Below are 27,817 nucleotides of genomic sequence, written 5' to 3' on the forward strand. Positions count from 1 at the left end.
CCCCGGCTCCCCGGTGCAGCTCCCCGAGCTCCCGCAGCCTCCCCCCGGCTCCCCGGTGCAGCTCCCCGAGCTCCCGCAGCCTCTCCCCGGTGCAGCTCCCCGAGCTCCCGCAGCCTCCCCCCGGCTCCCCGCCGCTCCCGGTGCCGCCGGGGCGGGGGCGCTGCCCGCGGCGGGGCGGGCGGTCACGTGGGGCGGCGGCGCTGCCTTCCCCATCACCACCTGCCCCGCCGCGCTCCCTCCTCCTCCTCCTCCCGGTGCTCCTCCTCCTCCTCCTGCCCCACCGGCCATGGGGCTGCGGCGCTGGGGGCGGCGGGCGGCCCCGCGGGCTGTGGGCAGCGCCCGGAGCCGCCGCTCGGCGTAGGGGCGAGGCTGGCGGGCAGGCGGCGGCCCCGGCCATGGAGAAGGCGGCGGCGGAGCTCCGGCAGGGCGCGCTGGTGCCGCTCACCGCCATCTGCCTGGGTGAGCGCCGCGCCGGCGGGGACGGCGGCTTCGCACGGCTGCCGGGGGGGACGGGAGGGGGGCGAGCAGGGCCGGGGGGGGGGCGGGACCATCCCCCCGCGCCGGGGCCACCCCGTGCCCCGCAGCTCCCGGTGCGGCGGCTGCCGGGCTCCCGTCCCCGCTGCTACGGGGAGTTACCGGGGAAGGGCTGTCGGGACGGGGCGGTGGCACACCGAGCCGGGGCGGCAGGTCCCATCCTGCCTCCCCCTGTAGTTCCCCCGGTGCGCCCCGGTCCCCGCGGCCGGGGGCTGCCGAGCTCCCACGGCTGCTGCGGGGAGTTATGGGGAAGGGGGAGCGGGGCGGGACGGTGGCTCGCGGAGCGGGGTCTGTGGATCCTCCTCCTGCCGCCCCTTTGCATCCCCCCGGGGCCACCCCAGTCACCGTCCCCGGTCGCTCCCGCTGCGGCGGAGCGGGGGGGGGACCTGCGGAGGGGCTGCCGGGTCCTGCGTGGAGTCACTGGGAAAGGAGGAGCGGGACGGGATGGGGGCACACCGAGCAGGGTCTGGAGATCCCCCCTGTGCTCTCCTGCCTCCCCGTTTGCTTCCCGCGGCGGCCCCGGTCAGCGTGACCGGCAGCTCCCGGTGCGGCGGCGACTGCCGAGCTCCCATCTCCGCTGCTGAGCGGAGTTACAGGGGGAGGACAGGCGGGGCGGGATGGGGGCACTCCGAGCGGGATGGGCAGATCCCCTCCTGCCGCCCCTTTTGCTCCCCGGCGGTGCGCCCCGGTCCCCGTGCCCGGTGGCTCCCGGTGCGCTGGGGGCTGCCGAGCTTCCACGGCTCCTTCGGGGAGTTATGGGGGAAGAGGGAGCGGGGCAGGGCGATGGCACATGGAGCGGGGTGGGCAGATCGCCTCCTGCCTCCCCGTTTGCTCCCCGCCGGTGCAGCTCCCGGGGGGGGGGGGCACCCCCGATGGGGGCTGCCGGGCTCCCATCTCTCCGCTGCCGGCGAGTAACCGGGCAGGGACCGGCGGGACGGGATGGTGTCGCAGATGCCCTTCCTGCAGCCCCGGTCACCGTGCCCGGTCGCTGCGGTGCGGCGGGGACTGCCGAGCTCCCTTATCCGCTGCTGTGGGGCATCACCGGGAGAGGCGGAGCGGGTCGGGATGGTGGTGGCACACCGAGCAGGGTCTGCAGATCCCCCCGCGCTGCCCCGGGGCCGTCCCGGTACCCGCAGCCCCCCTGGCGGCACACGGCCCTTCGCCCTCCGTTGGACGCCGCTGCGGCCGCTTCGGGGCACAGTCCGTGAGTTCGGGGCCGCATCCTGCAGCCCCCGGGGCCGCCCCTCAGCGGCAGCGCGGAAAAACACTTTTCCTCCCTTCTTTCTCTGCCATATTCCGCTCTCCTCCCTCCCTCCTGCTCCTCTCCGCTCTGCCTCGCAGCAGGTGTTGAGCTGTGGCCGCGGGATGGAGCGTTCCCGGCCGCCAGCCTGCATCCCGTACCGGCGGCCGGGACGCGGTTGGGTCGGGAGAAGCGCTGTGAGGAGAGCAGGAGAGCGAAGGGCCCATTGTGATCATCGGGGGCGCGGAGGAACCGGGAGTTACGGAAGCTGACTGCTCCCTTGCTGTGTGCCACCCAGGATTCCGGCCGAGCATCCGCGCTCAGTGTGGTTCAGGGATGCTCCGAACCCTCCTGACGTTTATTCAGTGTGGCTCAGGGATGCTCCGAACCCTCCTGACGTTTATTCAGTGTGGTTCAGGGATGCTCCGAACCCTCCTGGCGTTTATTCAGTGTGGTTCAGGGATGCTCCGAACCCTCCTGACGTTTATTCAGTGTGGTTCAGGGATGCTCCAAACCCTCCTGACGTTTATTCAGTGTGGTTCAGGGATGCTCCAAACCCTCCTGGCGTTTATTCAGTGTGGTTCAGGGATGCTCCGAACCCTCCTGACGTTTATTCAGTGTGGTTCAGGGATGCTCCGAACCCTCCTGACGTTTATTCAGTGTGGTTCAGGGATGCTCCGAACCCTCCTGACGTTTATTCGGAAGCTCTCGCAGCCCCTCCAGCTCCCAGGTGCCAAACCCCACGGCTACTTGCTAATAAAATGAATTAGTTTGGTTTTTATCGTCCCAAATGACAGCGTTCGTCACAAAACCGATCAGGAATGGGTATCTGCAGCCAGACTGCTCATTCTATTTTCGTTAAAGTAATTTTTTTTTTAAACGTCTGTGCTTGCCTAGAAAAATGAAGGAAGTTAAAGCTTGAAAGCTGCTCTGGTTACTTCAAATATATCTATTTTAATTAACGGAAGCGCAATGTAAAAGCTATCTAAACTGCAAAACAGTTTGAACATCCGCTCTAGCTGGTACAACTTTTTTTTTTTGCAGAGACTTAAAAGGATGTTGGAGATGTGCACGGCATGAGGATAACGTCTGCTGTGCTGTTTATTTAAAGTTAGACACAGATACAAGTTTCCACCATATCTCTGAATTTCTTAGGGTTTTTTTTTTTCTTGCAGCCCAGTCAGACCTTTCTGAGAGTTTGTTATTGAACAGAAATAGCACGGTTGCCGTTAAATTCACTAGTAAGATAATAAAAAGATGATGTAAACTCCAAAGTTTAAGTGAGAACGCTGCCTGTGTGTAGCTGTGGGTAATGCCAGGCTGAAAGTTCAGTAGATTTCTGCTTTCTGTGACCTCCAGAATTTCATTGTCTGGCTCTTCCTTACAGCTGGAATGTTCTATTCCTATTTGTTGCCCAACTGACAGTAGTGGAAGTTGTAAGTTGTGAGAGGTGGGAAGCTCATAAGGCATTCTTCAGTGGACCCATAAGGATATAACACTGCTGCTTTAACTGCTTTGGTGTTTTACTTCCTGCTTGTCTGCCCTTCCCTCTCGTCCTTATTTTTGGTTCTTGCTTCTTCCTGCCCTTCTCTTTTCTTGTACTGTTTGTTTTCTGTAGGCTGTGGCGTTGGTTGCCTGTATCCATGCTCTGCCGCCGACCGTCGCTCTGTGTGTCTCTCTAATCCACTGCTCCAAAGACTGGAGCTTGGTTTGTTGCAACTGCTTCTCGAAGAGGCCGTTCCTTTCTTGAGAAACTCTGGAGGACGCAGAAAGTTACCCAATAGAAAGTTACTCAAAACAGCGAAGCTGATGTCTGTGTCCTTCTGGCTGCGGGAAAGCCTGGTAGCTGTCATTTGGTGCCGAAATGATCTCCCTTTTGATCCAAACAGCTGCTTTCCCAGCTGAAAACCTCACCCTGAGAGTTTCTTAGCAATCCAAACGAACGGCACAGTGAGTTTCCTACGTGGAGTTCAAGCTGGCTGAACCACTACTGTTTTTTCCTGGCTTTCCCATGCTCTGACCGGCAGTTAAGAAAAAGAGCATCTAGAAAACTTTCCGATATACTCTTAGTGTGTTACCAGTTTCTGTTTTGATAAGAAAGCCAGGGTGGAGCTTTCTTTTGGGCCTCTGACGCTTCTGAGAGTTGAGTGCTGCAGAAAATGCTGGTTTGCAGCGCTCTTGTGGTTTGATTTGAGCGTCTTGCGTGAGACCGAGAGTGGGGAGAACAGTTACAGGAAACTGTGAGCTTATTCGGTTGAGGGGGAAAGTACCTAGACTTTATTTTAAAGAACTTTTCTTGACCGCTGACTTCTTAGCGTGAAGGAGTTTGAGAATGAGAGCAACGAACTTGCAGCAGCGGTCGATGGATGTTTTGCATTTGCGGAGCTAAAAGAGCTTTTTTTGGGGGTTGTCTTTCCTGGGTACGTGCCGGGTCTGGGGCACAAAGCCGCCTGCGGCTGTCCTTTGGGTAGCAAACTAGGGCTGTCAGCTAACAGCCCTCGGAAGAAAGTAAGGTGGCTCTCAGTCACTAATTCCACTTTTATCGTGCCCTTTGTATTTGTGCTACTCATTTCCATCTGAAGGGCGTGGAGGCCCCTCATCAGCCATGCGAGGGGACCTCTGCTTGGGAGCTCTGTTCGGTTATGGCCTTTGGGAAGGTGTGAGTAGGAAACGTGAAGAGAGATTGTAGAGTGGTAGTGCAGACCCAGATGTTTCCATACAGTGCGTCTTCAAACACTCCTTTCGGTGGCAGTGACAGCGATTATGCGGAGTGCAGTCGTGTACTTTCTTTGGAGCAAACCAAAATATTTTAATTGTCATTAAATTAGATTTGTGACTTAATCACCAGTTAATTTGTTCTCAGTCTTTATGACTACATTACTATGGTTACAGCAATAGCGGTGCTTTAGTGCCGTGTGAGGAAGTGTTGTGTGGCTGCTGCTGCTGTGATCCAGGGTTTGTCACAGACGGACGTGCCGCTCTCTCGCGGAACGAGTGACGGAACCAACCCGTTCCCTGCTGTAGGACGGTGGTGTCGCTTCTGGGTGCGCTTACTGACCCATCGGAGCAAGGCAGCGCGGTGAAACAAGGGAAATAATTACCTGGTGCCTTGTTATTATCGTATAATGAATGTTACCGTACATTAATTAGGTAATAAAATCAAGGTCCTTAGAACATTGTGTTAACGCTTAAGAACGCAGATCTGCAGCTCAGGCCTGTTTCTTCTCAGGCTGCGCCGTACATATCTGCCGTTCCGTGGCTCTCCTTCTCCTGTGCGTTACTGGGAGCTCCGTCCTGCAGCCGCGCAGAGGGCAGAAGTGCCTGCCCTTGCCTTTGTGGTGGTGCTCTGGCGGCTCCGGCAGCAGCCCTTCCCTCTGGTTTGTGCAGCCTGCCCTCAGCCCGCGCTCCATAGCAGTCCGTGCGGCTGCCAAAGGCGCCGTCTGCGTTTTGCTCTTGGAGCTCAGGAAGGAGAAAGTCCGAGCGGTGGGCATCGCCGTCAGGGAAGGGCTGCTGGAGGCACCTGGGCTGCTGCGGCTTGGCCGTGGTTCAGACTCGCTGCTGACTGAAACACGTCACCGGGCTGGAGCTGGAAGGCTGAGCCATCCCTTTTAGCTTTTCTTTTCCACCCCCTGTTCGTAGTAGTTCCTTTCTTCCTCTTGTTTAAGTTACACCAGAAGGTGATCGGGGCACGGGTCATTGTTTTGTGCTGTGTTTGGCCACTGTCGAAGACAATGGGGGCCCAGTGCTCTACGTGCTGCTCTGGGACGTAAATGGTGTTAATTGTGAGCAGCTTCCCAAGTGACTGTTGGGAACCGGGACGGTTTCTCTTCCTCTTTTCTCCTATTGTTCATTTTTTAATGATGTTTTTTTACTAAATGCTTGCCAACAGATCGACTGTAAAAGGATTTAGGATTTAACACATGCAAAACCAAACCAAAGGGAGTGCTGGGACTGGGGTGTTGTAAATTCAGTTTTGGTAACCTTTAAAACCTTTCTAATACTTCTAAGCATTTGTAATTTTATTTGTAGGCTGTCTCTGTAGGTTTTATAGTGTGCTGCTAAAATGAAAGCAGTTTGTCAAATACACCGTAGTTGTTAGAGCGGTGCCTTAAAGAATGTGTGGGGAAATGAATATGAAACTGCACATGAACGCTGAGCTCTGGAGCAACGGTGACACAGAGGGAACGGTTTTTGGCAAAAAACTGCTGTTACCGGATCACTCGAATGGTACATACTGTGAGAGGAGACTTCTGAGAAAGCAAAAAGTATTTGGAAACGAACTTGTCCGTCAGACAGTGCGTTGTGAGCATCACCTCATGCTGTTCTGATTTTACCAGTGGGTCTTTTGGAAACTGCATTGCCTTTGATGAGCCGAGGTGATCGCATGAGCTGTAGCAGTTTATTTTCAAGGTGACATTTACCTGGGAGGAACAAACTTGGCTTTCTTCAGAGGGGACTTATTCAAAGATCATAATCTCATCGGTTATTTTCCAGCATTTAAGTAGGAACCCCCACAGAAGACGACTTGGAATAGATTGGCAGTTGTGGCTTTTGGTAGCTGATACTGAACTTTGGTAGTGTATTTGACAGGCGCTGAGCTAACATTGTGTGTTGACGTTTTTATAGCTACAGTGAAGGATAATGGTTGATTCCGTGACTCGCCTGTGTAGATAAGGAAAGTTCTTGGAAGACTGCAATGCGTTTGTGTAATAGCACAGCAAACACCTGGAAACGGCTCCCTGCTGACTGCCACCCTGGGCCGCTGGAACCTGTACCAATGTTGTTTTTCTGTCTTTCCACAGTGAATCTCTTCCTGACTGGGAAAACAGAAAGTGCTGTTACCTCATTAGGTAAGACCTGCTTTTCTTATTTATATTTACTGTGCTTTTGAGTGGTTACTGTAAGAGATCTTTTAACAAAACAGCGTGACCTTTGTTTGAGAGATGGTAACAATGACGTTTTAGGAAGTTCAAGACTTCCATGCCTTTCTTGGGTTACAGACTCCGTCGGTGTCACTGTGTTAGGAACAAATCATAAGCTTGAGGGTAAGGTCGTAATATGTGCTGATGAGTTCAGGGGAAAGCACTGTGTTTAGGAAATGTGCCTGGGAATATCAAGCCAGGGCAGTGGTCCATTCCCAGGGGAGCTAAAGAAGGATGTTAAAAGTGTCTCATGAATGTCAAAGTGGAAATTCAGCCAGAATCGCGGCACTTAGTGTACTTTCCTTCTCTGTAGCAGTACTGTGACTTACTGACATTTTTTGAACATTGTAATCAGTGTCCTCTGAGTGTTAAGGGCTCTCTTGTGCCTGTCAATCCGTAGTCATGTTGGTACACGCACTTTATGCCCGAAGAGGCTGTATTTAAATCAAAACAGAAAAAAAACAAATAAAGGAAACTGGAGGAAAAGAAATGGGAAACCATGAGAATAATTTCAAGGCAGTGGGTTGATTGTTGCGGGAGCTTGAGCGTTCCTGCCAGCGTGAGGGCTTGAGAGAAGGTTCAAATCAGGAAAAGGTAGTAATTTTATGATTGGGTAACTTCCTTGAATTTAGCTTAGGGGAAGTGTGGATGAACCCTATAGGACACGTGTTGTTTGCAACACAGTATTTCCATTCTTCGGTTGGAAAAAGACCTGGAATGTCATCGGTGCCCCATTCTGTTCTGCTTGGATGGTTCTCTGGCTTTTGATGGCATTCACCATCCATTGACGTTGTGGTCCATGAGTTTACAAAGTGTAACTCGAGTCATGGTACAGAGGCTGACCTAAACTGGCGCTGCTGCCTTGGCCTGAACCAGGTAATGCTTCATCCAGTTGGCTTTGCTGCTCTCTGATGCTGTGAGAGAGCTGTAACATTTGGGTTTTATTCTTTCAAGTGTGCTGAAAGCCTCAAAGCGCCGTAGCCTTCGTGTTTTCCCGTCTTAACACAGTTTTGAGTTACTTTGTCTACTGACAGGGTAGCTGGAGCAGAGGAGGAAGATGATCATAAAAGGTCCTTGTGGTAGTGTGATCCTTGTGTAGCTTCTCTTCCCTGTGCGTTGGAGGATAACGGGCGAGGATAGCGCAGTTGCAAGGCAGATGACCCTGCCAGGAATCATCTCGAGGGGATGTGCCTCAGCAGCCCTGATAAAAGCTGAGAGGAGTGCTTGCTGTCCTTAAAACGTCCTGACAGAGCAGCCTATTACAGTGTTGATCTCTGCGATAAGGTGTAGTGCGGTTTCTCTTCAGAAAGCAAGTGATAGCAGAAATAATGAGTCCCGGAGAACGTGGGTCGAGCCACCCTCTTGGTAGTATTCATACAACTAAGCTGGAAGAGGAGCTGCTGCTGAGAGGGAGCAGTCGCCTTTCCGCGGCTCAGCCTGTTGGAGCTCAAGCTTGGGTTGGGTCAGATCAGTGGCTTGAGCCCTTGCGCTGTGCCTTTGCTGGTTCTGATATCAGAAGTGACTGGATAAAGTACAGGAGAGCATGAAGCCTTTTTTCTCCACAGGCAGAAGGGATCTGCATTTAGCAGTGTGTCCGAGCCCTCCTTGGGGAGCGCTTGGAGAACTTGTGGAGAGTCTCCTGCTGACCCCGAGACAGCTACTTGAGGAAGACGATATTGCCAAGCATTTGGTATTGAGAGAAGTTTTCTTGTGGCAGGTGCAAGCCATCCTTTCTCCTGGAGGAAATGGTTGGGATGTGTCCCTTGGGAGCGGGGCGGACCCCTGGGGGATTTATTTTCTGCTGGGATAATTTGATAACTTATTCCTGCTCAGCATCGTGCCCACAGCGCCGTCCTTTGGCAGAGCTGGGATGTCTGCTCTGTTGTAGTCGCTTTTGGAAAAAAAGGAGTAATATTGTTTATGTAAAGTTTTAGAAAGTAACTCGCAAGTATTTGTGGCATATTTATCTGGCAGATGGAATCTACTGCTGTTGACAGAAGAAATCCATTTGATTATTACAGAAAGAGCCTCATTAAGATTTATGCCTCCTTGACAGAAACTCTCTGAACTCAAACCTCTTCTGGCATTTGTTTAATTTTTGTAAATCTATGAAAGATTCATTATTGTCTGTCTTCAGAATTTATATTTTTTTAAAAGCACCATCTCAGTAAGGTTTTTGGTGGCGTGGTTTGCCAGCTCAGGGGTTGGTATTCTCTTACATTCCTTCAGTAATCCTGTGGAAAATGTGAGATGTTGGGGCTTTTGGTAAATTGTTTTTCACTTTTCTTCTGGGTTTGTGCAGAAATGCTGCAAAAAAAAAAAGAGTTGTTGAAAATATGTTGTCGCTGTTCCTCACACGTGTTGTTGCTGATGATAAGGCCTTTGGAATCCAGGAGTGTACCTTTCTATTTAAAGATTTCCCTTTCCTTCAGATGTTCTGGCAATTTGAAAAGGGTTTTGTTTGTTTTCCTAGAGGAGTCGCACTGTCATGCAGAAGCCCAACTTGATAACACAATACTTATGCGTACGTGTGATTCTGCCAAGTTCATGGCCGGGAGCTGAGGAGGGAAGTGGGGCTCTGTTATTGGCACTGAAATTGTGCCCTTGTGTGGTTTTTCTGCTTTGTTGCCGGCACTGGAGGCTTTGTTCCGCACAGATTTCTCACTCAGAGTTTATGTAGGTGAAAGCACTCGGGTGCTTCGCCTTGTCCCGGGGATTAGAGGGGCAGGTGAGCGGTTAGGGAATGCGATCCGGTGATTTATAGCGAGTACCGCAGCGGTGACGATTGTTGGGAACTGAAAGGCAGCAGAAGCCAAAGGAAACTAGGTGGGGTTAGGGTAAATGTAGTAGTCATTTTGGGGGTGGGTGGGTGCGTGTCCCCAGTTTGCTTCAATGGATTTAAGGCACTGGCAACATAACCTGAAAATGATGTAGTTATGTTTTGGCACTATGAGTTCGTGGTAGCAGTCCATTCAAGTTGGGAGCCTTTGTTAAGAGCAAAGCAGTTGTCCTTTTAGTGTTGAGCAGGGCAAGTCTTGATGAAGTGCTGAGGGACATGGTTTAGGGAGTGTTAGGAATGGTTGGACTCGATGATCCAATGGGTCCTTTCCAACCTTGTGATTCTGTGATTCTGTCTGGGAGGGCATTGAGCACCAATGACCACTGCCAGATGCGCTGCCCGACGCGGCATCAGGGCAGCCCCTGCCTTCCTTGCCTCCTTAGATTTGCACAGCTCCAATTCTGCTGGTAAAATGGAAACTCTTTTTCTTTCTTTTCTTCTTTCCACGTCCCACGTTCATAGCAGGTGTGCAGTATTAATAAGAAAAAGCATTTCTCACTGAGAATCTGAATTGTCAGGTTAAATCACATCCACTGCTCACAAATTAGGAAACGATACATTACTGCTAAAGAAAAAGTGCTAGAGATGTTACTTCAGAAACGCTGGCATACGTCAAATAACTATTGCTCAGGATCTTGGTAAATATTTCCTAAATCTGAGAAACAAGTGTTCGGGAGAATAAGAGCTCTACTGAACTGCACGGATGAATGCACGAGTGGAAATGCTTATGCAGAGTCACCAGAGTGTCAATGGATCTTCCTTGGAACAGAAACTAAAATAAGCTCTGTGTAATTATCATTCTGTTCTCTGTTCTAATACATGTGTTATGAGTAAGTGATATTAATCCAAAAGAGGATTTGGTGCAAGGGGATCAGAGATATTTGTGGAGCTGTTGTTGGAAGCCTCTGGCGAGTGCTCTCTGGTGTATTTGTTCTTTCTACTTTGAGCATTCCCTTTCCTTCTCATTGAGAGGTTTTAGTAATCTGGCGGTTAGGAAATGCAGTCTCCCCAGCGCCTTTGATGTGGTTGCTACCCTCTAGGTCCTGTTATGATCCGTTGATGCAGTGACAGGTCTGTGGAGGAGCTCGTCTGAAGACCTTATCAGACTGAGAACTGGAGTTACAAAGTCCTGTGGATCTTACGTTGCTTTTGTAGTTCTGCAGTTGCATCTGCATCTCAGTATTTTGCCAGCCTCTAGCGTGGAGCCTCTCTGGTTTTAGAAATGTGATAACAAAAACGTTCTTGGTTTTGGTAACGTCTTTACTGCAAAATATTTGTTTGTGAAATAGATGTTTTCTTGTGTTTATGTGTTCTGTATGCTTTTGTGGCCTTTGAAACCAGTAGGCATTCGATGTTTCGGTGGAATGCCCTGCTTGGAGAATAAAAATAATGGCTTTTTATATGTTTTGCCTCAGGTAAGTTCCTCACCTCGTGCTTTTTGTATTCCTGTGACTCTCAGTTCTGAAGTGCTCGCCTTGAACAAGCGGAGCAGCGGCAGGCGCGGCGTTCCTGGGGGGACGCTGCCTGGCTCGCTGCAGCCCAGCAGCTTTGCCGGCGCTTCTTCACCCCATCCCTCCAGCGCAGCTAAATCTGATCCCGACTGTGAACTGAAAATGTGTTTATGTGGCTGAATTGCAAGCAATATGGTACACCTGTGATTTATAATGCAGTATATTTGGATGCATGTGTGTATGAGGAGGCTGGAGTGAGAGGGAACGATTTTCTTCCTTGCCATCTTTTTATTTACAAGAAAGTAAGCTGCTGTCAAACACTGGAATATTCAGCTGCAAAAGTCGTGCTCTAGATAGACAGTTTAAAAATATTGGGAATGTTCAGAATAGCTCTTGCATTACCCAAAATTTCCCCCCTTTGTAGTCTGCAGAGAGTGCATTTTCCCATCAGAAGAGCTTTCCCACTTGTCCTTGGAAGATTTCACTTTCATTTTTGAATTGCTTAATTACAAATTAGAAGTATTTGATGTAGCCTTAATTGGCCTGCTGTTTTCCATAGGAAGATCCGAAAGTGCTTTGAAAATGTTGAGCTATATTTAGCCCTGTTTGCTCCTTTCCCTGTCTGGAAAATTTCTCCTATCTATGGCAGTTCAGAAGGAATTTAGAGTACTTAGTAATGTTCAATGAAAGCATTTGACGTTGGGGTCCGGTTTACTTTTTCCTTTTATTGCGGGGGATTTTTTGAACCGTGACAAACTCTTCAGGTCTGTCATACGGTTAGGACAACAAACGAGATGCCCAAGAACACGTTATAACAAAATGAGCTTCTAAACACTTTGCGCTCGGTGTGGATCTTACCCGGTTGCTGCGTGCTGCACCCAGGCTTTGGTAGCTGGTAAGGATTCTGCGTTACATCCTCTTGGCAGATCCCTGCAGTAATATTGATTGTAGCCTTTGGTACATCATACGAGTTTATTGATTGATCCCCCATTGAAATGCAGGTTATGCTTACCTATACTTAGAGCGAGTGTCTTAATTAAAAACCTGGGCAGGGAAGAAAGCAGTAAGAGAATAAAACTTGACTCTTGTTTGTCTGCAATCCCAGAAATACCTGAAAGCTCTTGTTGCTAATGTGAGTTGTTGATTAGGCAAAACATGAACAGTAATATTTTTTTCCCCTTTTAATAACAGCTGCTTGCAGTGGAAAACTAGAAGAGCACACGGAGAGACGGGGAGTCATCTATAGTCCTTCTTGGCCACTGAACTATCCTCCAGGTGTAAATTGCAGCTGGTACATCCGAGGAGATCGCGGAGACATGATAACGATTAGGTACGGTTCATTATTCCGTGGAGGTAAAGGGTTGCTTTGCTGAAATGAAGCAAAGTGTGGGTCCTTGTCTGATATTTCGGGGTGGGGCTGTTTGTCAGAGCTGCTGAAGGGTGGAAAGAAGCTGATGTTGGTTACACTGGAGCCTGATTGCAGGTTGGGCACCTCTCATTTTAGGAATGTTCCGCTGTGTCTGGTTTCTGTAGGCTACTTCTGACATCCAGTATTAGATATGCAAGTCACTCGTAGTCTTCTAATATATTTATCTTCACAGTACTTGTGTAGGATTTTATCCACCTCTGACAGATGCAAAGGTGGGAAACAGTGATATATTCACCCACAGTCAATAGTCCCCCTTCTCTTCATTGCTTATGAATAGGAATAGGTGAAGGCTATAAAACCTGGAACGGCCTCAGTGAGATATATAAAATTTCTAGAGCAAAAATGGCTTTTACTGTAACCTCTTGAAAGGGCGCTGTGTTTAATTGGCAGTTGAAGATAATCATTGCTTATTGTTACTTGTTAACCAAAAGACACATGCTTTTCTGCTTAATATTTATTTCCAACAGAATTAAATAATAGCTGGCATTTGTGGTACCATTTCCGCTCATTCTATAAAAATGCTATTCAGAAAAGACTAGAATATATTACTAGTGGTTTGTTAAGAATGTTTAGGCTATAATATTGGCATACTGTGAATGTGCTTGATTTCTCTGGGCTAATCGTAGTATCCTTCTCAAACCAAGAATTTCTTGTTTTAAAAAAAAAGGAAAATAAGCAAACCTAGGAGAGTATTTTTTGTTTGGTTTTTAGTATGGTTGTATTTGACACCATCTGCTCATTCTTTGCTCAGCTGCTTAAAAGGACTGCAAACCTCTTCAACTGCAGATGCTCAGCAATTAAAAACAAATCTGCCACAGATGGAATAATAGGAGGGCTCCACCGTCCATAGTTCAAAATAGGAACTACTCATCAAGCACAAGGAAGTAGGTACCTGCCAGCATTTGAGATCCATAAATAGAAACATGCTTTTAAACCCCATTAAGTTGTATTAGACTTGGGGAATTTGTTTCAGAGCAGAGATTGTTGGAAACTCGGAGAAGGCATACAAATGAGACGCAGGACTTGGCTCTGGAGAATAGTACTGCACTTCATGGCATGAGAACGTCTCAGAGCTCCCGGTTAGAATTAGGATTCTCTTTCCAAGTACGAATGTGGTGGAGACTAAAGAAATAAAGGAGAGTAAGATGAGAAAACTGGTAATAATGTACATATATACAGTTTAGGTGCATGCATAGCAATATGATGTGACAGATTATCTCAATGGGTTTGGTTTTTGATCGCTGCTGTATCCTGCCCTCCTGTGCACATGCAAACAATGGGAGCTGTGTGTTTTCCTCCTGGGGAGCAGTGTTGTGGTGTTACATTTCTGACTATAAACATACATAGAATGACTCACTCTAGTGTATGAAATGCACAGTGTTCCAGCATTGGATGTGTTCTGTAGAACGTTGTAGCCATCATAATGCCAAGGACGTAGAAGCAGCAGCTGACTTGCCTAAGGTAGCACAGGAAAGGCAAACTGGGGAAGAAGGGTTCAAATACTGCCATCTTTTCCTCTTAGCAGCTGGGTGTGTATGCTTCTTGTCCTAACAGCCTGCTGACAGTGACATAAAAGAGTGGCTTTTTTAGTTTTCCTAGGAAAATCAAACACGGTTCTTGTGCTAACATCGGGATTTTGAAAGGTTTAAAAAAACCTTCCCTCCTTTACGTCATGCGATGCTGAATGTATTTCCTTTCATCTTGGATTCTCATTGACAGTAAGACAGCAACGTTACGTAGGTATCGTATTTGAGGTACAGCAGAGTCATTGGGGGATAAAATGACAATTGAAAGTAGTTTTGATTTCTAAAACATTTGCAGTTGGAGGTCATTTTTTATTATTCAGCAGCTTTCAATAGCACCGTGTGCAGATCTACACGTGGGTATAAGATGCTGGCTCCTGTGGGCAAGTCTCTTAGAAGCTTTGTCTTAATAACTACCTTTCACGTGTGTCTATTGATTTTTCTTCATATCCTCACATTTCCGTGCTTATTGTTTTGCTTTATGGTTTACTTTTTAGAAATCCTTTGTGGAGACTTCACAAGAACAGGAATTATGTGGTCTTTGTGCTTATACCTCTCTTAATTACACACATTTCGATACTTTCTGCCAAGCTTGTGTGTCTGATGATGCTGTTGAGACCTGGGAGCAAGTGTGTAGCTACTCTTTTCCAGGACTATGTTATGTTGCTTTAGATTCAGGTAATCAGTCTGTTAGTTATTGGTTTGGAAACTACTTTCCATTTTTTCCTCCCATTTTCTCTATTTTTTTATGCCTAGTTTCCCAGAGGACTACATAAAAATCCCGTAATATCAGATAAAGCTGTCATATGCAGAAACTGCCTCTGTGCCATCCTTTGCAGGTTTTTTTATGTGTGTGGTTTGCTCATGTCTGAGAAGATCAAAATCAGTTTTGTTCAGCAGTTGCTGTTACCTGATGGCTGCAATTAAGCTGATGTGGGCAGAGTATAAATGAATTGTGTTTTATTATAGGAATTTATGGGACTGAGAGTAAAATGTTCTCTGTGTTCAGAATTCAAGATGAGTATTGAAAAGTGATGACTTAGAGATCTACTCAAGCTGTCTCTTATTAATTTAGGTGGGGGGGAAATCACCTTCGTTGGGTTTTGCTTCACTGATTCACGTCGTTGGCTTTGAAAAAGGAAATTCTCAGACACCATCTGAGTTTCAGTTTCTGAGTAAAACCGAGGTCTGTTCGCGTAAAGGCTCGCTGGTCTGTAATTGTATGAAGAATTAAAGGGACTGCTTCGTAGTCTATTTACCGAACTCATAGTGTTTCAGAACTTGACATTAATTGGAAAAAGACCCATAATAGCCACTTATTTCATTCAGTCGCATGTGCTCGGCTTTTGAAAGCACAGCCCTGTCTCTCTCGCCTGAGGTTACGCAGTGCGCTGGTGCTTGGGAGCTGGGGTAGAATAGAGCTCTCCTGACTTCCAGGCCCTTGTGCTTCCGTGGTTGAGCAGAAGTTTTTAATGAGCCAATTAAGTCATCAGTTGTTCACAGCCTGCGCTGGCTGTGAGAGGCTGGCAAATAGAAGCAACTTTTCTTGCTTAATTGGCTGGGCTGTTTTATTTTGGGATCGTGCTCTACTGATCTACCCATAATATTTATTCTCCAATTTTTTAATGAGTTTAGAGGGCCAAATTGGACTTTTTAGTTTATTTATTTATTTACTAATTGCTTTCATTCAGATTTTACATCTGCTGGGCCTCCAACAGCTTTTTTTTTTTTGTTAGTTTTTCTCATCATTCCATGTTTGTCCTTTTCCAGTTAAGAATGATTTTTTTTTTTGGCTTTAATCTGTAGTTGTTCGTGCTTAAATTACTGAGAGGCTTGTAGGAATTTCCCTACATTATTTATAGAAGTACTTTTATTTTTTTCCTTCTAGCTGCTGCTGCTCCTTGCAGTGCAGATGGCAAAAAGCTTGGCTCTGCTAAGCACTACTTGTACAGGTAGCACATTTTTTTCATATTTTCAGAACATGAGTATTTATGATAAGCTGGTTTAATGAAGTTCTTCCCAGTAGCATAAAAATACTTGACAGTTAATAGGGAAAATATAATTGCAAGCTGCTGTTGCTTCACTTGAGTGATTTTACAGGCAAGATCCGATATGTGGCCAGTCCTGTCATTTTCTTTAAGGTCCTGGAGTCCTGCTCGGTATCGGAGGTAGCCTTGTTTCACTGTCACATGAAAGAAAAATCAGCTGCTTTTACCTATTTCTGCAGAATTCTTTAAGAACAGATTAGTGTTGTATTTGTCAGCTCGCACATCAGTGCTGCTCTCGGAGTTTGAACGCTTCCAGCGTTTAATGGACTATTCTTGAGCTTTTGGATAAAATTAGAGAATTTGCTTTAAAGGAATTGGCTGTGGAAGAGGCATTCCAAAAGCAAGGTAACTGGAGTGGGTGCTCTTGAATGGCACCTTCCAGAAGGAACAAAACCTGCAGAATTTGGTGCAGTACTTCTACTCTTGCAGCAGTCTCCTGCTCCGTTGCTGTGTTGTGTTGGAGATCACAGGTAACAGTGCCAACAGCCTAAGGGACAAAGCATTTTAAGCTCTGTGTGTTAGCGATGGGCTCTGTACTTTATTCATGGAGTTCTCTGTGCTCGAAACACCACCGTGTGACTCCTGTGGTATGGTGCCCGAGTGCTCCTCCTCTCCCTGCCTTTGGGACTAGGGCTGCGTGCTCTGGGCGTGGAGAGGAGAAAGAGCTGGGAGAAACGCCGGGCAGAGCAGAGAAGTGTTGCCTTCCAAGTGGAGCTTGTGGGGAAGGGGGATTCCTGCCCTTGTGGAGCCGGTGGGGTGCGGTGTGGCTGCGAGGGGTGCGAGGGCTGGAGTTTAGTGCCATTGCACCCTGCAGCTTGCACGCCAGGGTGGGCCGTGGGGTCCGCTTCTCACTCCTTCGCGTGTGCTTTGGAGGGGGTTGGGAGCTGAACCAACCTTTCTTTTGCTTTTCCTCTCGAACCCTGTGCTTCCCTGCCCAAAGCATTTAAAAGCATGGCAGTACTGACTGGTGCTGTGTGAGATGTAGTTGTTGTTATCCTTTAGTACTCTCTGTTTCAGTACCAATTGATTCTGTTTCTTGTTTTAATCACAGAAAATGATGTGGGTTTTGGATACAAAGGGCCTGAGACCTCTGTCAAGAACCATGACTACAGACTTCATTCAGTACTTTTCCAAAGACTGTAAGATGTTTGCACAGTCCAACAAGCAGTAGGACTTTGTCCCTTATTTCCATTGCACAGCCTCAGTCATTGAACCGCTGGGCTAATCCTTTGACAGGAAAATTTGCATTGCAGCCTGAGGAAGTTCAGTGGAATAAATAAATGTCCCCGCACTCTATTTTGTGGGTAGCGGGATTGAGTTATTCTTCAGAAGGCTGAAACAGCAGCACTAGATCTAATCACAAATGATGAAAGAAGTGAGGTAGCAAAGGTTGAACACACTGTTTGGGACTCTGAGGTGAAATAAATCAGTGGGCTACTTAGTGTCAGATTTGTGTGGAAGAAACTTCTTACGCAAACCCTCCTTGTTCCAAATGCATTATAAAAAGAAAACCATCCTCAAAGTAGATGATAGAAGCAGTCATTGATGTCTGGTGCCAAAATGAGTTACAGAGAGCAAAACCGATGCGGTAGCTCAGTAACGCTGTCTCACATCTCTTGCAACAGACTTGATGTGGGTGCCCACAGGTTAACTGGTGCTTTGTACGATTCCTTGTATGCTGTAGTGCCTGTTTGTACACTTTATTGGTCATTGAAAAGTTGTTTTGCAGAGCACCTGGGACAGAGATACTCTTTAGTTTACCTTTGCATGGCTGAATACTTTAATCTTTTCATTCTGACTGCACAGTCCTCTAACACAGCCTTGTAAAATGTGCTGGTTTCAGGAGCTTGACGAGATCGCTTATAACAAGGAATTAGGTGCTGTGGGAATATTTCTTCCCAGCTGGGAAGACACATGGAGCATGGTGGGAGAAAAAGAGTTAGAAAAGAGAAAAACGTCTTTCTAGATGGATTGTTCTTACCCGCACATACATTGTTGGGCATCTCTTAACTCCCTTTTTAATGTAGTGCTTTCAGTGCTCTCTTCTCAGTATCTTGCTGGTAATGTTTTTCTGGAGAGTTGTTAAGCCGATATGTTTGGCAGACGCTGTGGCTGTGTGCAGGGGGGGCCTCCTGCTCAAGTGAATTGGCTAGTTGAGGTAGTTGCTGCTCTTTCCCTTTCACCTTCAAACGGCAGGATCTGGCAGGCATTGACAGCCTTTTGTTAATACACGGTGAGATCGAAAAATAATCTTTCCATTTATCTTTTTCAAAGAATTTGCCTTTTATGTTTGTGAAGAGTCCTTTGCAGGAGGAGGTCTGTATTTCATGGCAGCCTTTCTAAAGCTTCGGTCTAGGTATTTGCACGGAGTACGCACAAACTTCCACCAAGTTTGGTATAATTGAGTTATATGAAAGAGGACCAAAATTCATTTCTAAGAGTCCCGAGCAATGTGCCCGTTCCTAATGAACGCGCTTCTCTGTGCGGTGCTCTTGTCACTGCAGATTACCGAATGTAAGTGTGTTTCATCAGACTGAACAAATATGCTGTGTGGTTCCTGAGCTACAGGTTAGGGAGTGTTACCTGGTTGCGTTCAGTGTTCTGCAAACAATTGGGGCACCCCTTTACACCAGGGAAGCTACTATTGTATTGTCACTGGGCTTGGGTCAGCGGAAGGGCTGGAGCTTTGACGGTAAACAGTTACAGGCTTATTTACTTTGCATTTGCATTCCCAGAAAGGGAATGTTTTAGTCTTTGGATTAAAAAATAATAGTGTTAGACTTTGGGTTTTGTTTCCATGCTTTGCAGTCCTCTTCTTTTCTTGTCCTCTCCCTGTCTATCCGTATCTTGAAGAATTGATTTTTCTTTCTTGTATTTATCCTTTCAGGGTTCTTTTTACTGCTCCCTGTTGTTCTTCTTCCAGGATGGTAGTCTCCCCTCTCATCTCATAGTTTCATAGATTTTAAGGTTGGAAAAGACTGCTGCAATTAATCTACCTGCTCTATAATATATTCTGGAATTTTGCTTTTACTCATATCTATTTTGGGACGCAGTTTTGTTTCAGGACTCTGAGTAAAAGGCGAATCATCCTTTCAGCTTTTGGAGCTGCGTGGTGTGCTGTTTGTGCCTGTGAGATGGGTGCTTTTCCAGATTGGAGGAGTTGGAGTGCTCTGTTTATATGTACTCAAGATACTGTAGGTGTTTCTTTATCTTTGAATGTGATCTCTTCGTGTCAGCCCTGCTTGGTGCACAATGTCAGCTGTTACAGTCTGTTTTCCCTCTGTTTGGCTTTGTTCCAGAGACGCATCCTCTTCCTAACTTGTGTTTTCTTTCGTTGCTTACAGTTTTAAGAACTTTGATTTGGAAGACTCCCAGAAGTGTGCCGTGGACTGGCTGATGATTGGCCCCTCTTCCAGAAGAGAGGAGTACAAAGTGTGTGGATCTTCCATACCTCCGTCTTTCATCTCAGCAAGAGACCATGTTTGGATATTTTTTCATGCGGATGCATCGGGCTCAGGACAGGCTCAGGGATTTCGCCTTTCTTATATAAGAGGTAAAACGGTTCTGAGTGTTTCACTTATCCTCTCTCTGGCTTGAAGACGATAGTATTTTTTGTTGATAGGAGCGTTGGGCCAGTCTTGGTGACCTTAAGGTGTTAGCATGATAACACTGATGCCATTTCCAGTGGTTTTTTAACAGTATTCCTGAAGCGTACTGGCCTGACTGATTGACTTGTAACATGCAGGGTAGCAGGCATGAAAAAGTGACATCAGATGATTCCGGAAGTTTTGATACTGACTTTTCTCTCCTTGCCCTCTTTCCCAGGAAAGTTGGGTCAGACTATATGCCAGTCAGATGAATTCCGTTGTGCAAATGGAAAGTGTATTCCCAGTACCTGGAAGTGCAATTCTATGGATGAGTGTGGTGATAACTCGGATGAGAGAAACTGCACCGTCCCTCCAACGGAGCCTTCATCCAGCATCTGTCCCTCAGGAATGTTCCAGTGCAGTGCAGCCCACTCCACCAAGTGCTTGATGAACGAGCTGAGGTGTAATTCAGTTAAGGACTGCAGTGATGGTTCAGACGAAGATAATTGTCCTGATCTTTCCTGTGGCAAAAAGCTGGGTAATTTTTATGGGTCTTTTGCTTCCCCAGACTTATTCCGTGCTGATCACAGCAGATCAGACCTTCGTTGCACATGGTATGTGGACACACAAGATAATCGACATGTTCTGTTGCAGCTTGATTTGCAGTTAGGCTACAATGACTACGTGAAGGTTTATGATGGCATTGAAGAAAGAGGTGATAAATTAATGCAGACGTTTTCGTACCACAACAACAGACATTCGGTGAGCGTGGAGTCGTCGAAGGGCCAGCTCACTGTCTCATATCACGCCCGCTCCAAGAGCACTGGCCATGGGTTCAATGCAACTTATCAGGTGAAGGGCTATTGCCTTCCTTGGGAACACCCTTGTGGAAGCGATGAAGAATGTTTCACAGATAAGCAGCGTTGTGATGGCTGGTGGCACTGTCCAAATGGCAAGGATGAGGAGAACTGTCCCGCTTGCCAGAAGAATGAATACCCATGTGAAGGAAACAGTGGGCTTTGTTACTCAATACTTGACCGCTGTAATAACCAAAAGAACTGCCCAGATGGCTCAGATGAAAAAAACTGCTTTACTTGCCAGCCAGGAAACTTCCATTGTGGTACAAATCTGTGCATCTTTGAGACTTGGCGTTGTGACGGCCAAGAAGACTGCCAGGATGGAAGCGATGAACACAACTGCCTGGTGATCGTTCCCAGGAAGGTCATCACTGCTGCTCTGATCGGGAGTCTCGTGTGTGGCTTGCTGCTGGTGATAGCACTGGGTTGTGCATTTAAGTTATATTCTCTGAGGACCCGGGAATACAGGTAAGCAACTTTTATGATGATTTAATAGCTGTGGTGTTTTATTCCTTTTTGTTTGTAGGAAAAAATGTTGATTGTTAACCAGAGAATCAAAATACTGTGAAATAAATCCAAGGAATTGGAGGCAATTAAATAGCAGTCACTGATGAGAGTAGTAGAGATTTTTGGAGATAATGAAGGCAGTGTCAGCTCTTCTGTGATCTATGAGAAATACACGTGTATTGGGCAGAACCTGTAGCTAACTTAAATCGAAATGGCTTTGAGTAATTTCCCCCGCACCCTCCCGCTCCAAATGCTGAACTGTTCCTGTGATGTCTTTGCTGAATCTGATGTGAATAACCCCCAGCCCAGCCCCTCCCCAAGCCCTGTAGCTCTCAGTTCCGCTAGAGGCAATGGCCTGCACTGGTGGGGCTTGTTGTGAGCAGGAGTTTTTCCACCTGCACTGTTCCTGTCGTTGTGATCTGTGCCCCTTCCCCCGTCCCATACGCCTTGTTGTATGGACAGCACGAGTGTTCCTGTGCCTGTGCTGTATGTTTGTGCAAGCTGGGTCTGCGCTTTGGGAGAGAGTCACAAGCGACTTTCTGATGCTCACCTCTTGTCGTATGCACCAGCTCTGTGCCGTGCTGACACAGTCTGTTTTCAGCACAATGTGCTTTACATTCTCTCCTCATCACATCTGCATGATTAAGGAGCTGGAAAACAGCCGCTGTGCTATGTTGGGAACCTCGGTGCCTCGGTTCTGGCAGGACACCCAAAGCTCTCTGCAGCTGCAGGCTGCCCCTGTGGTGTGATTGTTTGCAGTTCTTTATGTTGTCTTTTCCAAAAATAACCTTTGGGCCCTTGCTGAACAAATTACCGCCGCTCCTGGCAGACTGAAAAACCTTCGGTTGCCAGAGTCCAACCTGGGACTGCACCAAAGAGCTGACCTGATTCACCCATGCTTATACCCTCTGCTCTCGCTCCTGTTGTTTATTTTAGCATCCTGATAAGATTTTCACGAAGCCTAGTTAAAGGCTTGTGATTTTGCTGCTAGCGTGAAGCCTTCTGCAGTCTTTTTAGACGTGACTGTGAGGGAGGCAGGATGCGCTGTTAACTTCTCCTCAGTATTCTCTCTGGTTCTGTTTCCAGAGCATTTGAGACCCAGATGACACGACTCGAGGCAGAGTTCGTGCGGCGAGAAGCTCCACCTTCCTACGGACAGCTGATTGCACAAGGACTTATCCCCCCAGTTGAAGACTTCCCTGTCTACAACGCATCACAAGTATGGAGACACGAGTCTGCCAATAAACCTATCAGCAGCCAAGCTACTGTAAATCAGATAGAATCAATCTGGAACTGTGTTCTTTCAGTAGCTGTGCTAATTATATGGAGGTCATATAAGAATGTATATGTTTCACTTGGCCTGGAAGAACCACAGTTACGTGTCTCAGTGCTGTGGGTGGTTTTGAACAGATTAAATTCATTTGTCAGGGAACAACAGTGAGATAAGCTCATGCTGTTTTGCTGTACATCAAGATAGAATGAACAGAAACAGAGAGAAAGGTCAGAAAGTAAACAGAAAAAAAGCTTTCCAAGCTGGAACTGTAAATGTGCCTGAAGCAATAAGAAAGTAAGGTCTCTAGCAGTATTTTTGGGAAATTCTGGGATTATTTTTTTGTTTACAAATACATTTCACTGGGAAGCCATTAAGTCATTCTTCTGTTTCATTGCTGAGTTCTCAAGAATCTCCTGTGCCCTGCTGAAAGTATCCAACTCTGAAACAGTTCCTAGTGTGATAAAGTACTTGTAGTTTGTTACTGGAGTGGAGAGGTAGTTTGCCTTGGCTACTCTTTGCTGTTGTTGTCACCTTTTGAGGATCTTCTGCGCTTGCTGATGATTCGGGACTCGGTGGTCTGCAGTCTGCCTCTTTAGTGGTGATCTGATTGCACGAGTGGAGCATCTTCCTAGGCAGACAAGCAGAGCTTAAACTTTCCAAGGAAATACTCTAAAATCTTCTGCTACAGGCAGAGCTGTCTTTGGTGTTCTTACATAGTTCATTAGATAATGGGCATTTAGCAGGGAATTGTAGGGATCAAGTCTGAGAATTCCAGTAAGGTGGAGATACTAGTCAAAAGAACGGGGATTAGGAGAAGTCTTTGGAGTATGTGTGAAGTCATATTTTGTTATGTGTGTGTTACAGGCTTCTGTGCTGCAGAACATTCGAACAGCCATGAGGAGGCAGATGAGACGACACTCGTCAAGACGGAGCTCATCTCGGCGGCGCTTGGGCAGGCTCTGGAACAGACTCTTCCACAGACCTCGGGTGAGAGGACAGATCCCGCTCCTGACGCCCGCCCGTACTTCACAGACTATGCTGGGTGATGGAATCATCAACCGTGCTGATGGGACTATTGGGAGTCCCCCGCCTTCCCCTGAAGGACCTAGTTTAGAGGCAAATACCCATGGCCAAGCCAGGGGTCTACAAGAAGCTGGATGTAGCTGCTTGCAGCCAGAGACTGAAATCACAGAGCCATCGCCTTCAAATGTCTTACCGAATACTTGCACAGCAGCACACGCAGAGCCTGAGGCTGGACGCGCTGATAAACCTTTAGGTGCTGAGACTCCCGGCAGTGAGCTTAAGCAGTCCGGTAAAGTGGATTCAGGAAAGCCTTTCAGAGATCCTTTATCTGAAAGCGTTACAGAAACGATCCATGGAGGGTCAGCATCCAGGAGGACTGTTGTCGCAGAGGACAGTAGTTTAAGTAGGAGTCATCCGCTAAGTGAAGAGCCATGTAGGTTGCCCTTAAAAAAGTGGGAGTCTGCTTATCCAGACAGCCCTGCGCATGTTCATATCCAAGTGGATGGACAAAACCGGTGTTGCCCCAACTCGTACCGGGAGGAGCCTTTGGGTATTCATGCGGCTTGTTGCCATTCTGTGGAAGTGCCAATGGTGGAGTCCTCTACTCCCCTCTCCGAAATCAATACCAGTGATGATGAATCTTTACTTGTTTGCTAATAAAAATTTTTGTTCTGGCCCTGTAAATTTGGTGACTTCATTGTTTATATGACGCAACAGTGCACTTTGATGAGAGGCGGTATGCCTGTGCTCTGAGCTTTGTCTCCTAGAACCAGGGTGCTTCAGTCCCGCAGGGAGTACAGTACAAGCCTAAATGGGACAAGTTTTTGTCTTCGTTGCTATTCCTGAAACTCCAGCGGGGCAGAAGTAGGCCGGTTTGCGATATCAGGGTATAGGATGTTGCTGCAGTTTGGAAACATCTCCATCCTCTGGTATTTCTTCTGTGCATTTATTCAGTCTGCATTCAGGGAATTGGTGTTTCTTTGCTTTTCAGCTGGTCTTACTGAAGGTAGAGAGAGCTCTGCTGGAACCTGGGGCGGGCACCAGTCATTGTAACTAAGAGTGACCACTTAGAAGGAAGTAAAATCCTTTGTAGCTTCCCCTTTATAGAAATTGCTGACTTCCTTTGCTCCCTTCAGGAATGTTTGATGGCCCTATGTACCTTGAAGCATCCAGTAAAACCAAAGTCTCCATCTGGAATACCCAGAATGATACCTGGTGTCTTACCTGCTCAGAGAGGTCAGCAGCGTTCAGTGTAAGCCGAGTGCGTTGAACCCCACCGGCAGCAGTATTTTTTTCAGTGTTGTTGTATGTTACATTCTCTTAATAGTGATGTTATGAAGGTTGAAGAATTGTTTTCTTTTCTCTCAACCCTCTTTTTCCTCTCCTGCCTTCCATTTTCAGGGACTTTTATGGTTATACTGCTTTGGGTGTGCCCTGACGGATGCTGAGGCCTCAGTGGCTGCAGTAGGAAGCACTGAGCCCGTAGTAACTGTCAGGATCAGATTTTACTTTGAAATAAGCTCTGCTTCACAGGTTTGCTTGTAAATGTGCTGCAGAGGTGCAGAGGTATAAATCAGGGGGGTTATTTCTTATTTTTAGAGGATGCTGTTCTGTTCGCTTTTTTCTTCTATGAACTGAAATGGATCAGTGCCATTTTTAAAGCTGATGCTGTGTGGATTGTACAAGATTTAAATGTAAACCGGTGCCTTTTTGGTTTTGAGAGTGTAATTAAAAGCAAGGCTAGTTATTCCCCTGGAAGAAGGGTGACATTGCTTAATCAGGAGTGCCTCGGTGCAGAATGACAGAAGGGTGCTGTGCGATAGCTTGGTCCCGTTGCGATGGTGGGGACATTGGCCAGGGTGTCCCGTGCTCTAACAAGAGCTCTGCTTCAGTTCCCTTGTGACGCGGTGACAAACTAAAATGCTTTATGTAGGAATTAACGAGGAGGTTGATGCTGCTGCTCTGCGAATACGTGAGCGCTCTGAAGCCTGTTTATCGCTGTAGGAACTCAAGATGCCCAAAGTTACAAGCGGAACTTGTGAAACTGAAGTAGACTTCGATGTCTGTGGACCTGGGCTCTCCTGTCCCCAGGATCCTCCTGGCAGAAAGGACAAAAACTGGCATTTGCCGTGAACACTGACATCAAAGTATTAAAGAGGTTTATCCATTAAATGGGCTATATTTTGCTCTGCATCTTTTACTAGGGCTCCCTTTGGGAGTGCCTTAAAAAGAAAAAGGAATTGGGCTTTGACTTTACCAAAATGTAACACGGAACAATTAAATTGAAGTTACGGTTATTTTTCTCTTTAGTTCCAATTGGCTTCATACTGTGCGTTCTGGAGGCAGAGGATTCAAAGCCCTTAAAGGCATTAATAGCAGGCAGGGCTTGCGGCAAAATGCTTAACAAGAGTCATAATTGCATAAAATAAATGCTGCTAACTCGTTTTTTTTCCAAGTGCTTTTGCGATGAGAATTCATTTCATCAGAGGAGATGTCGCTTTGAAAGAGTTCCTGCTTTTACAGCGTTTTTAAATGCTTTAGGTACGTTCCACCTGTGCAAGGCCATGCACTGCGGTCATTGCGCTGCCGGGGTTGCCCGCACATAAGGCTGCGGGTTTTAGTGTCCGTCTAATGGTGATTTTACATACATAGAATTGTATGTGGAAATCAGTTAATTATAATTGGCAGGAAGATGATATTTCAAGCCTAATATTGTGCGGATATGAAGGACGTTACAAGTAAGCATATATTTAATTCTATAACAGAATGTATTTCTGTAGTGAAATAATGCTGATCATGGTATGCCTTAAACTATCACCACTGTAAGGCTTTTGAGGTTGAAATATGTGCTTCAGACTACTGCTGTATTTTGGAAACAACCCTGAACAGCTAACACTGTGTTTTATTTTAAGAGGTGTAATTTCACATGTTTTTTTACATATTTTGTGTATTTTGTTTGCCGATCCATTTGGGAACTCAGTGGAAATTCCATTGAGAAGGTTTTATTTTTAGAAACTTAAAAAAAAAAAAATCCAGGTTAATGAAAATACGATGGTTGAAATGTACAGAAGTGTTTGCAGCGCGCGCGACTGGAATGTATAGCCTTGTGTCGATGAGAGGTGTAAATGTGGTCTCTGCGTAAGCCCCTCACTGTTGTATTCCGCAGGGCAGTGTTCTCTCCTGGCTCCCCTGGTTCCTGCCTTGGAGGGAAGGGTCACACATTTACTCTTGATTTTGGAGAACGCTCTCTGTCTGTGCTGTGAGCACAAACCAGCGCAGCGTCAGTACCCGAGGGAGCTGTGCAGTCTGCCACCGCGGACGGCTGCCCTTCCTCCGGCTCTTTAAGCGTTAAGGAGGCAATGGGCCATCCCCGAAGCCACCGCTCTGTCCATGTAAACTGCCTCCTTGTACTCAAACTTCTTCAGATTAAAAGAAAAAAGGAAACCTGCTAGGATGCCAGACGTGAACAGGGAGATCTCATTGTTACATGTCTTTGCTCAGTGGGAAATAGCACACTTTAATGACTCTACAGCCTGAAGTTCATCAGCTGATAAACTCGTTCAAATTTTTATTTTAGTGATGCTTTTCTGCACTCTATTTAAAGATTTTTGCAGACCGAAGTGAAACAAAGGATTTAAAATAGTGTTTTTTTATTTTGATACAAAACTCCCCAGGCCAAGCAGCTTCCCTTTGAATCTCGGAACAGAGCAGAATACCCACACGGATTTCAGAAGAGTGGAGGCTCATGGGCAGCATTAAAGGGCAAAGCAACCCTGTTGTGTTTTCTCTTGCTGCTATTAAAATGTAGGGAATATTTGCATTTGAAATTCTGGCTTATGAATGACTCTGTAACATCCCCTAAGTGTACTTGTTTTCTTTTTCTGTTCTCTGCTTTGTTTGGTTTTATTTGCATGGTGTTTATATGCATTTAGCTATAACATTTTACCGTAAGCTGTGTAGAGGTATGTGGTTCAGGTATGGCATCGTGGTTGCCAGTGCCTGCTGGTTCCTGGACAGTGACGCTAAGCAAGTTAGATGCTGGGCATCATCGCACTCTGCTCTTGCTTTGGATCTCTTAATTTTTAATAAAACTTCCCGTGCCCGGAGACTGTGGGTTTCTGATTGTCGCTAACGCCAGTGGCTGAGGGTGCCTATATTGTATTCCTTTGTTTGACTCCAGCTCTACACGTGCCAACCTGTGGCTGAGTGTGTTGGCATCAGTGTCAACGGTGAGTGGGAGTTTTTGCTTTGGTTTGGGTGGTTTGGGGTTTTTTTTATCATTATCTGCCTTTTCTGGTAGCTGAAGCTGTGGAGGTGCATCTCATTTTTAGTTAGTACGTATGAAATCTTGCCACTTGCAATTCGTTGTTGTATGCATATATGTATGTGCCCGAAATGCAAAAAGCAGCCCTGAAGTGCATGGTCCTCTGGGTGGTTAAAAAAGGAATAATTTCTGAAGTACAACCTCTCATTCCCGTCGCTGAGGGTGATGCTCGTGTTCCCGCTCTGTGCGTTGGAAGGAAGATGCTGTGCTTATATGCACAACAGAGGCGGTGACTTGGATGGCTGCATCTGTCTGAGACA

General features: G+C 46.9%; 1 protein-coding gene across 1 annotated transcript; it reads left to right on the plus strand.

Moving 5' to 3' along the window:
* The first annotated feature begins 204 nt into the window (after window positions 1-204).
* LRP3 (LDL receptor related protein 3) lies at window positions 205-27,328 on the plus strand. Its single transcript, XM_054078686.1, has 7 exons — window positions 205-459; window positions 6,577-6,624; window positions 12,178-12,316; window positions 19,331-19,539; window positions 19,812-20,898; window positions 22,024-22,156; window positions 23,075-27,328. Exons 1-7 carry the CDS (start codon window positions 396-398, stop codon window positions 23,888-23,890), a joined length of 2,496 nt encoding a protein of 831 aa, XP_053934661.1. The 5' UTR covers window positions 205-395; the 3' UTR covers window positions 23,891-27,328.
* Window positions 27,329-27,817: the final 489 nt, after the last annotated feature.

The sequence above is a fragment of the Cuculus canorus genome, chromosome 13 (genome assembly GCF_017976375.1).
Source record: "Cuculus canorus isolate bCucCan1 chromosome 13, bCucCan1.pri, whole genome shotgun sequence".
Classification (NCBI taxonomy): Eukaryota; Metazoa; Chordata; class Aves; order Cuculiformes; family Cuculidae; genus Cuculus; species Cuculus canorus.

Bases quoted from the DNA above. Each gene is read 5' to 3' on its own strand.
- LRP3 (XM_054078686.1), top strand. From the start codon at position 396: ATGGAGAAGGCGGCGGCGGAGCTCCGGCAGGGCGCGCTGGTGCCGCTC. The intron at 460-6,576 runs GTGAGCGCCGCG...GTCTTTCCACAG, and splicing joins GCTCACCGCCATCTGCCTGG to TGAATCTCTTCCTGACTGGG. The intron at 22,157-23,074 runs GTATGGAGACAC...TGTGTGTTACAG, and splicing joins CTGTCTACAACGCATCACAA to GCTTCTGTGCTGCAGAACAT.